The following is a 10,803-nucleotide window of genomic DNA, read 5'->3' on the forward strand; positions in this document are numbered from 1 at the left end:
TAAAAGGTGATATATATGTATGGGCCCAATCACCTGCCATGTGGATCGTTTGCTATTATATGATTTAAATAGATGCATCTATTGTATGGGTCACATGGCGTTTGTTATCAAACTTGCATTTTGGTTTTTGCAAGGTTGTTTTGCTCAAATTATTAGAGCACAGTTCCAGAATATATATTATGAATAATTTATTTCTTGATAATGCTGTTTAAATCCAAGTTGGTTTAGCAGAAATTGTATGCCTCAATTATAGCTAAACCATTGTTATGAGAACAAAACTCCAAATAGAAATTTGGTATTAAGTATATTATTTAATATCAAACAGCACTTGTACGCATCTAGCCAAACAAATTATGATAAATTCTCCCCATCACAATTGGTTCAGGGTCAGGAACCAAATATTTTCATCTAGAAATATGGATGTACTATATGATTAATTGTGCCACCAACATGCACAAAGATTAGTCTCAATGAAGGTTGGGGATATGTGGTTGTGATCCCAACATTAGGGGGAGAAAATGAGCAGCTAGAAAAAAAGTAATACATGGAATGAATTATTATGAGTACATTAGATCCTCGTACAAGAAAATATGAACTTGAAGTTCAAGTGATAATTTAATTTGCAAAAATATTTCCATCGCATTTGCTAACCCAAACTAAAATGTCAATATTTCAGCTACTAATTGCTCCAAATAAATAAAGTCCATGATGGACATAGTCTATGGAACTCTTGAAGCGTAATAGACTAATCGGTTCCAAAGATAAAACTCTTGAGAAGGAGAGGAGGCAAATGTTCAAGATGGTCATAATAAAGGCAGGCAAGTGCTTTTATAAGAGCACCATGACATAGCATTTTATAAGACCCTCATGGGAGAGGCTCAGGTACCTGAAATAATGAGATCTCGATAAGTATGTCTTTATTATGCGATGAATGGAACCTGATGTAAAATGATCGTTTACGATGTTGTTAATATAATGTAGCGCTCAATATTATTAATATTACGAGGATCTTGAGCTCAAATATGTCATGGATTTGACAGAATAAATGATTGGCCAAATGAAAAATATGCAATGAAATTGACTTCACCTGAAAAATGTGAAGTTGGACGGATAGTCCCCACACCTGAAAGTGAAAATGAAAATCAAGTCGATAGACATAAAGGCGACTTGGTGCACAAAATTTTCGTAAATATCCTTATATTAGGAGACATGTTTCTCCTAATGGGGGGTCTGACAATACATTTGATATGCATATAATGAAAATCCTTGAATGATTTAAATTGTTCTGAAGCATATTAAGGTTCCCAAGAAATTTATTAAACAAATCTTCGGCAGATCCTTATGTAGATTAGAGCGATCATTGCGTACATGATTTATTTTTGTGTCTAGTGCAGTTGGTGCACTAATATATCTGGCTAGAACCATGAGTATAACAATATGCTAGCAAGATATAGTTTTATTTCAATGTGGAGATATTGGAATACAATTAGTATTATATTTCAAAAGGAATACTTGATTTAGATTTGTTTATTCTAACAAATATCGCCAAGATTTTGTTGGTTATGCAAATGCAGGCATTTTCTGAAGTTCATTCTTCAAACATTCTATTTGCATGTGAGAGTACTACCATATTATCATATTACAAGGCAGTTAATTGTTGATACTTATTCAAGTCATGCCAAGATAAGCAACTGATAAAGCAAGGGGCTCAACACATAACAGACGTGTGACTTGACTTTGAAGAGAAGATTCCAATAATACTGAAGATAATGTTGTTTGCTTATATCAATTGAAAGAAGGACTATCGAAGGAGACAAAATAAAGCACATTCACCAAAGTTCTTCAACAAATTTGTTCAAGTGATAATTTGACAAACTTCTTCACAAGACATTGCGGATCTCAATATTAGAGAAGTTGTTATACAAGCTTGGAATTTGTCGTCTCCGAAGAATAAAGTGATGTGTCCATCAGGGGGAGGCAAATACGCGCTGTACTCTTTTTCCCTTAGCTAAGATTTTATCCCACTGGGTTTTTCTGGCAAGGTTTTTAATGAGGCAGCAAATAATGCGTATTACAAGATATGTGTACTCTTTTTTCCTTCACTAAGATTTTTTCCGACAGGGTTTTTTCTTAGTAAGGTTTTAACGAAGCACATTATCTATAGACATCCAAGGGGGAGTGTTATGAAATATTATTTTGTAGTGGATGTCTATAACTCCTAAAGAAGTTACTCCCACTACTCTTCTCCATTATGTAGATAACTCCCACTACTTTTTACCATTATAGTTGTAACTCCCACACCTCCATAACCTCCCCATGATCTTCCTCCATGATCTCAAATGTTTAATGTCATGTTTATGGCATTCTTTGTATGCCTCTATGTAATCCTATAAATAGAGGGTTTTGGCATCACATTGGATACACTTGAATACATAGAAGAAATAAGATTCTCTTCTCTCTTCCTCTTTACATTATTGTCTATTTTATTGTTCTATATTATTACTTTGAGCTAAGTTTCGTAACACTTTTGAGTTTATTGGAATTAATTGAGAAAATACATACACGTAAAGCTAATTGGAAAAGAAAAAAAAAGGAAAAGAAGAAAGAAAGAAAGAAAGAGGAAAGGTTGGCGCGAACAGTCAGCAAAACCGTAGCCAGTAAGATAAGAAAATACGTGTCAATCAAAGGAACCTTGTCATCGTTTTTCCTCTACACTTGTCTTTCTATTGTCACTTTGCCTCTGCTCTTCTCGCTCTTTATTCTTCTTCCCAAATCTTTCCTGATTTGTTTCTTTCTTTTCCTCTTACGTATTCCACTTTTTCTACTCCCACTACTATAATACCAAATACGTATTTGTACGGCTAAATTTTGCACCATGACTGGCAGAGAAATCATTCACAAAATAAAGGTGCGTATAATTTATGAATTCAGACCCCGATCTCTCTATATTATTCACCATCTTAATTGTTTGATCTTAATTCAGTATATTACTAGTCTTGTTATTATTATTATTATTATTATTATAATTACATCTCTTTAGAACTAAGGATCTCTGTCTATTCTTGGATATGGAAATACTTAGAGTGGCTGCGTGCTTCTGAATTTTGGTTTTGCACCTGCAGTGAAACTTCTTTAAGTAAGTTAGGGGATTAAAACATCATTTTGGGATGAGCTTTTTTCTTATCAAAATATTGCAAAAATGTCTTCTTTAGGAAATTATATTACATTGAACAATTATTTGCAAGATCACCTTTAGGCTTTAGGCATTTGGTTGAGTATGAAGGTAAGTGACATATAGAAGGTAGAAATAGGCATAGGATAATATTTTGGTAATTATTTTGATTATTAGAGGAAAAGAATAATATTTTGATTGATTCGAAAGATGAATAAGAGGACTAGGATAACATGTTGATTGATCTGAGTGATACACAATAAGAGTTGAAGATACTTGTAATTGAAAAACGATTTGACAGTAAGTTGTGTTCGTATTTATAAATTGAGGATGATACTTTCAGCGTTGCAAAGTAGTTCCATTGAAGAAAATATTATATTCCACACCAAGCACATCCTCGGGAAAAAAGACTTGCGAAACCCAGGGGCGGATTTATAGGGTAATTTATGGGGCACGTGCACCCATGGTCTCTTCGCCAAACTAGGTATTTTATCTATCTATTTTATACAGTTAGTCTAATATTATTCGTTGGGTTCCACAAAATTCCACGAAGGCTGAATGGCGCACTTGGTTGAATCATGAGTTATTTACCCAAAGGAAAAGCAATCAATTCTTTTCTCATTTCTTTAGTGGTGCACCCTAAAATAGATCCTCTCTGGCGAAACCTGTGCACTATGTGTCTATGTCAATGATTCACTGTTGCTTGTTCTTTGTTGGTCACTCAATTGAACTGCATTAGATGGGAATTTCATCTATTGTACAAAGCTCGTGCCGAGGGTCTACTGGAAACAGCCTCTACATTCACGGTAGGGGTAAGGTCTGCGTACTCATTACTGTTGTTGTTGTTGTTGTCGCTCATAATAAACTCTTGTGCTTATCCTGGAATGTGAAGGAAAATGTATGTGTTTGGAATTGGAAAGGAAAATGGAAAGAAAATATGATCAGGATAGGAGATTCTGTTGTCCAGATGAAATGGAAGAAAGGAGAAACATATCCCCACCTTTTCTTTCCCTTTGCCCTTCTTATATAGTGATGCTACGATCCATCCAAGTGAATGTTGGCATTGGATGGATCTTTAGTTTTAGTTCTCTCACTCAGACCATTGAAAAGCTAAGAGTCTTGTCTGCTCTGCATATATGTCGTCTACACCTGAGAAGCATTAGTCGATTCTTGACTGAGCAGATTTTCTTCAATTTGTTGTTCTTTAACTGTTTATTTTTTTAATAAACTGAACGTGGATACTGTAGAACTATATGATATTCACTTGAGTTCATAAGATTATTTTCGTTTATTATGGCTGTCCCTTCAAAATAACTTGTTCAATTAGCTCTCTTTTTTGAAGGAAAAAAGAAAGACAGGCCATTGAATATTCCTTTCTCAGCCTACTTGTTACAATAGATATTTGCTTTTATGCTCGGTGTTGTCCACAAAGTTACTTGTTAACCTATTGCAATTATTTCATATCAAAGCCGTAAATCTGATTTAGGATTTTGATCTTGGTGATCCAACTTATGGTGTTTCAATCAATTATATAGTGTTGACGAGTTTACTTAATGTCACATTATAGTTGATGAGTTTACTTAATGTCACATATTTGAAAAGTTAAAATAAGCCGCTTAGGAATCAAATAACTGAGCAGATGAACTAGTTGGCTACTAAGTGTCGTAATTTGCCTCTTAAACTTTAAACGGCCCTCTCTAGATGGAAGTCCTCGTATCGAGCAGTTGTGTGTTGTTACTATAGTCAGGAAAAAATAAGCTTATGCCCCCAGCTTAGCCGTATAATGATGATGGAATGGTGAATTTTATGAGAGTTTACAAACTTTAGATCTCCTTAAAGCTAAGACAACGTAGGCAGAAAATTTTTAAGATGGTAAAAGAGGGGGACTGAACAGTTGTATTAAGAACTTATTGCTCTTTCTTGAAGCTATCTATTTTAAGCTTTACTCCTTTTATGACATTGTTTATACATGATAGTCCGTTTATGGTTGTGGCTAATAAGTGTATCTCAGCTTATGGAGAAAGTTCTCCACTGTGGTGGAGTTCTCCAAGTTTTATCATGGAATGCCTGATGCATACACGTGAAGCTGTGACACAGTTCTTTCCTTCTGCAGGAAAGGGTTGGTTTAAGTTCATCTGATACCGGAAAAGGTAAGAGCAAAATGTCAAAGCACATAACGCATGGTTATCACATGGTAGAGGGAAAATCGCATCACACCATGGAAGACTATGTTTTTGCACAATTTAAGCAAGTTGACGATAATGAACTTGGACTATTTGCAATATTTGATGGCCATTTAAGCCATGAGATTCCTGATTACCTCCGATCTCACTTATTCAACAATATCCTGAATGAGGTAATTCTTTCATGTTACTGTTTGAATGCTTGACATGTATTTTGTGTAGTCAGTTCAGTCTTCAATTAATTGGAAAGTTAAAGAGGGTGAAGTCTGTTCACCCTTATCCGTTCTTATCATCTGCTTCCTTTCCCAGCTGCCCTCTCCAAGGTAGGTCAATACTCAATAGAGAGAAGGAAAAGAGCATGCATAGGATTGTTGTGCATCAGTATAGTGTGTTTTTGTTCTTTGCTTGACATCCATTACTCTCATCATATCTTCTGTTGCGGTACAGCCTAACTTCTGGGTTGAACCGGAGTCTGCAATCAGGAGAGCATACCGCATAACAGATTCCACTATTTTGGATAAGGCTACTGATTTGGGTAAAGGAGGGTCCACTGCAGTTACAGCCATATTGATTAATGGCCAGAAACTAGTTGTAGCTAATGTGGGAGATTCTCGTGCTGTCATTTTCAAGAATGGAGTAGCCAAGCAGCTGTCCATTGACCATGAGCCTGTCAGAGAGAGGAAGATCATTGAGGATAGAGGTGGTTTTGTTTCCAATTTTCCAGGTGAGAAACTGTATTCTGTAAATATATTATAGAGTTTGCTTATTTTGTTGTATAGTTTGGCTGAATTCAATCGCTACCAGTTGGTGTCTTCATTTATGCATCAATGACTGGAAGGAAGCTGCCTTAGTTTACCAATGGCTTTTTCCTTTACTAGAGTTAATTTATGTACTTATTAGGCTAAGAGTTACGTCTATAGACTTCTTTGATCACAAAGCTCTGCAAATAGCTTTGGATGTAGAGAACGTGAAATCTGCTTTTGAATCCGATTTTTACTGACATTAAGTTGGTGATGCAAATGTGAATACTGTTTCAACCATATTGATATTGTCATTTTAGTGGACCTAATGTGGGGTTTGCCTGAAATCTGCTTACTACTCCAAGGGCAAAAGCGATATCAGGTCTAGTACATAGCATGGCATATTTCGATGACCATTCTTTTCTGGTCGACCTGTTAAGTTCTCAAATAAGTGGGCTCAGGACCATGTCTTTGTTTGATGACCAGAATTCGAGATGGAAGCAGGGGGCATGAGTGCTGGTGCTTCTTTCTTTTGTGCTTGAGTTTTGGATTTTCTGATTTTTATTAAAACAAAGCGACTCTCTTTTATGTTGTATTTCTCTTCAGGTGATGTGCCTCGGGTTGATGGGCAGTTAGCAGTAGCAAGGGCATTTGGTGACAAGAGCTTGAAGATGCATCTTAGTTCAGAGCCGGATGTGGTAGTAGAGCTCATCGATGACGATACAGAGTTTCTCATCTTGGCTAGTGATGGCGTATGGAAGGTTAGCTACTTCCATTTCCAGAGAAATATTACTTGTTTATTGCGTTCGGTATTTGAATTCTATTGTACGTTGTCTGAACATGTAAGAGGTTCAAAATAGGTGCAGAGACACAATACTCTCTTCAGGCATACCGAGATTAGGAGTACAGTGCTTGGCTTAATCGTATATAAGATCCATTTTGATACAGCTTATGAATGCAATCTTTGTGAAAAATATTAGCATTTTTGTTGATGTAGCCTTCTCTAGTTATAAAAGACTGAAATATAGGTGGTTTTATTATGCTGATTGATGTGTCATGAGATGCTCTGGCGGTTTTGTGAATTCTCATAGTAAACATCTTGTAACTTCTGTTTAAATTTTTAGGTACTGTCAAACCAAGAAGCTGCGGACTGCATAAAGAATATAAAGGATGCACGGTCAGCTGCGAAGCACCTTAATGAACACGCCCTTGCAAAGGGAAGTACTGATGATATATCCTGTGTGATTGTAAGGTTCCAATAATTTTGGGTTGTGTGTACTTGTGAAATGAAGGAACGGGCACGAATCAAAACTTGGATCACAGTGGAAACCAAGTCAATTTCTGTGTGACAGAGAAAATGTAACATCTGAATAGTTCTTGCTTTTGTCCTGTAAAATTCTGTTATCACCAATGATCATGGTAGTGTATAAACATTTATGTTCCAAAAGTTGACACTGTTTGCAAACTGCAAATAAAGGTTATGTTGTTTCTCGAATCTCCTCGCTTCTCTGGTATAGTATTGTGTGAATCCTGCAAATAAAGTAGTGAATCCCTGTTCTACCAATCATTATTTGCATGACAATGCATGCAAGGAAGTTGCACTACAAGCCGTGGAGGTGTAAGTCATGAATATTGTGCCATACAACTGTTGGAATATAACCATGAGAGTTCGAAGCTCGAGCTCATGTCATAGCTGCAGTTGTAGAACTAACTGAACAAACATCTAGCGTTTACATTTAGGTCTGACTATAAGTTAACAACACAAAGGGACAAGAAAGATGTTACGGGTTGACAGAAGAGAGTAAGCATTAGAGAGTAAGCATTCATCTAGTGGATGTAATAGTTTTTGAAGGAGGCATTTCTGTTTGTCAAGGTTATCTGTTGTCTGTCTTCTCCATTCATCTGCCTGCATTGGTCATCTTCCAGCTTAATGGCTAGTGGGGTTTTCCGACGCCGCTCATTGTGTCCAGCTAAACGCCGGCGACAACTCCTTTTAGTGCCATCAAATTCTGAGACCTCATGGAACCTGAATGGGAAGAACAGGGAAATATGAAGTTTCATTGTTAGTGCATGCTCGAGTCTTCAGCATATTCAGGTAAATTACAAGAAAGTAATCTCGGGAGGGAAGCTTTGGCGTAACTGATAAAGTTGTTGCCATGTGACCAGGAGGTCACGCATTCATGCAGAAGGTTATGTACAATAGACCCTTGTGGTCCGGCCATTCTCCGGACCCCGCGCATTGCGGGGGCTTAGTGGACCGGACTGCCCTTTTTAGTGTCTGAAAACCCAATTACTGGGAGAAAGCAGAGTTGAGATTAAACTCCACTCGGGGGCAAAAACTATACTGTACTTTCTGGTCAGATTGGGCAGGTTGTTTTGCCAAAGGAAACGGATCCTAATACTGGACGTGTACAATGAATTATAACATGCCTAGTTCCCGACTTTTTCTCTGCCTTCTTTAAGAAGATTAGTATTTTCTGAGTCATATTATACTTCCCCTTATTCTAACTTCAAAATTCAATGTAATATTATATTGATTAGTAAAGCAAAGCAGTTGTTGATAGCAAGTAAAAACAAGGGCCATGGAGTGCAAAATCGATACAACACAGCCAGCAACAGTATCTGTTGTTTTACAAGAAATACATTGGAATGCTCAAATATGGAGAAAACCTATTATAATTCTAAGTGGAAAACTGATGTTGGGGTTCAATGTTATGATGTCCCTGTTCTAGATATTTCGTCCTGGACATGTAGGGGAGTTAGAAGTCCGACATGGGCTGTGGGACGGGTTATTTATTTTCTAATATGATTTGAGACAATCTTTAGTTATTGAGCTAATTTTTAGGGTTGAGTTAGATACTAAGTGATAGAACTTTTATCACAAGAAAAAGATTAGAAGTTTATTGCTCGGAAGCATTTTTGATGCCCCTTGAGTCACAAAGGAGCTTATTTAATAGGCTTCAACTCTTACCAGCTTTGGTCACGGGTTATAAGTTCTCCACTGTGCTGTCTCTGCGTGGATTTCATAAATGTCATGGCCTTCTCACAACTAAAATCTTAAGGTTAGTTTTCGTATTTTACCTCAGCACCAGAGCTACTAGCTACTTAAGTCATCTAACTTATGAAAACTATTAAATTTAAAAAAAAAAAAAAAAACAGGTTGGTGCACTAAGCTCCCGCTATGCGCGGGGTCCGAGGAAGGGCCGGACTACAAGCTTCTGGAACTAGTTTGATAGGGTCTATCTTAGCTCGAAGGAAAGACCCTCTATTGCTGCAAGAGGCTGTTTCCACGGCTCGAATCCGTGATCTCCTGATCATGGCGACAACTTTACCAGTTACACCAAGGCTTTGGTGTAACTAAAAAAAGAAAAGACAAGAAGCAAAATTCAAATTTGGAGAGGTGACGCTCCAAATTGGCTAAAATATAGAGATGAGATAAGAGTTGTTTAGAAGGAGGTACCTGCTGCATTGTTGGCAGAACCTCTGCCTTAAGCCAGCAACAAGAACGATTGGAGCCTTGGCATGGACTTGACAAAGTTTATGCCTTTTGTAGTACTTCTTTGCACCACTCAGATCAACCCCACATTTCTCCACTTGACAACAGGGTCCTTCACTATTTGACCCTTTTTTCTTTTCAAGATTCAATCTCTTCCTCTTCAAGTTACTCTCCTCTTCTTCCTCCTCTGTTTCTTCCTCTTCATCAAAGTCATTGTTTTCTGCTATGTTGTTCAATGACATACCATGGATATGGGTTGCCATGCTTTTCTTTAATATGAAGATTTCCAGTAAGCCCAAAGAGGAGAGATGTAAGTTTGCTAAAGAGTATGTAATGAATATAGGCTAGCCATGCTAGGACAAAAGGTGAAAAAAGCTTGTGAGGACCACAACTACAATCACAACGCCACTTATAATTAAGGAAGTTAAATTCAATACCAGGAAAATCATACCTTACAAATAAAGTAAAAACAATTCTTTTGGGTAACTTATTTATTTTGCATCGACTTCACAATAGGAAAGTTTTTAGTACAGTGTTAAAGGTGATTCAGAAATTACTTTATATGGAGTAGTTAATTAAGTTTCGGGTGTGGCATTTTTGTATTCATTTTCTTCGAATTTCCATTTTCTTAGTTAATATTATTAGTATTACTACTATTATTGGATATGGTGTGGAGTGGATTTTCAGTAGCAGCAGTATAAAAATACTACTAGTAGCATAATAAACAACCAACACAAATTTTAAAAAAAGTTATATTAATGAATATTGTGTTTTAAAGAAGAAACCAGAATGGCAAAGAAAGGTAAGGAAGTATAGCTGAGATTTTGCTAAATTGTTTTAGCTGAATTCTAGTTACCAGTAGTTGCTAGGTGGGGTAACTAATTTCTTAGGTCCGACACGTAGAACACAGAGTCAATTATTGAAGTACCGAAAGGGGTCCTCCAAAGTTAAGAAGAATCAACTCACTGGTGTTCCACCAACCTCTCTGTTTTCTCGGTAAAAGGGTTATCCTTTAAAAAACAATAAATAATATGATAATTTTACTATGTCATCCCTATTTATTATACGTTGAAAAATAACTTGGATATAAATAATACTTAATAAGAAGTGTAAAATAAGTATACAACAACAACAATAACCACCCAGTATAATCCTACAAGTGGGGTCTGGGAAGCGTAGGATGTACGCAGCCTTACCCCTACCCTGGAAAGG

At 36.6% G+C, this 10,803-nt stretch overlaps 2 protein-coding genes across 3 annotated transcripts; one reads left to right on the top strand and one right to left on the bottom strand.

The window, feature by feature from the left end:
* On the top strand, positions 2,705–7,590 carry LOC109228902 (probable protein phosphatase 2C 39). 2 transcript variants are annotated; one of them, XM_019394155.1, is made up of 6 exons: positions 3,531–3,656; positions 3,912–3,984; positions 5,286–5,528; positions 5,803–6,079; positions 6,702–6,856; positions 7,220–7,590. In XM_019394155.1, the coding sequence occupies exons 1-6, from the start codon at positions 3,619–3,621 to the stop codon at positions 7,355–7,357; spliced, it is 924 nt and encodes a 307-aa protein (XP_019249700.1). In that variant the 5' UTR covers positions 3,531–3,618; the 3' UTR covers positions 7,358–7,590. The 2 variants fall into 2 exon arrangements, with proteins under 2 accessions (XP_019249701.1, XP_019249700.1); XM_019394156.1 differs by lacking the exons at positions 3,531–3,656; positions 3,912–3,984 and adding an exon at positions 2,705–2,908.
* LOC109228903 (squamosa promoter-binding protein 1-like) lies at positions 7,709–10,009 on the bottom strand. The gene is made up of 2 exons (XM_019394157.1): positions 9,556–10,009; positions 7,709–8,121 (listed from the first exon to the last, which is right to left on the bottom strand). The coding sequence occupies exons 1-2, from the start codon at positions 9,852–9,854 to the stop codon at positions 7,923–7,925; spliced, it is 498 nt and encodes a 165-aa protein (XP_019249702.1). The 5' UTR covers positions 9,855–10,009; the 3' UTR covers positions 7,709–7,922.

The sequence above is a fragment of the Nicotiana attenuata genome, chromosome 7, assembly GCF_001879085.1.
Source record: "Nicotiana attenuata strain UT chromosome 7, NIATTr2, whole genome shotgun sequence".
In the NCBI taxonomy this organism is placed as follows: domain Eukaryota; kingdom Viridiplantae; phylum Streptophyta; class Magnoliopsida; order Solanales; family Solanaceae; genus Nicotiana; species Nicotiana attenuata.

What these genes read in the sequence shown, in the direction of transcription:
- LOC109228903 (XM_019394157.1), bottom strand. Translation starts at nt 9,854, where the DNA reads ATGGCAACCCATATCCATGGTATGTCATTGAACAACATAGCAGAAAAC. An exon ending in TTCTGCCAACAATGCAGCAG is followed by an intron (nt 8,122 to 9,555) that starts GTACCTCCTTCT and finishes CTTCCCATTCAG; the next exon opens with GTTCCATGAGGTCTCAGAAT.
- LOC109228902 (XM_019394155.1), top strand. Translation starts at nt 3,619, where the DNA reads ATGGGGCACGTGCACCCATGGTCTCTTCGCCAAACTAG. An exon ending in CCTCTACATTCACGGTAGGG is followed by an intron (nt 3,985 to 5,285) that starts GTAAGGTCTGCG and finishes TTCCTTCTGCAG; the next exon opens with GAAAGGGTTGGTTTAAGTTC. An exon ending in TCAACAATATCCTGAATGAG is followed by an intron (nt 5,529 to 5,802) that starts GTAATTCTTTCA and finishes GTTGCGGTACAG; the next exon opens with CCTAACTTCTGGGTTGAACC.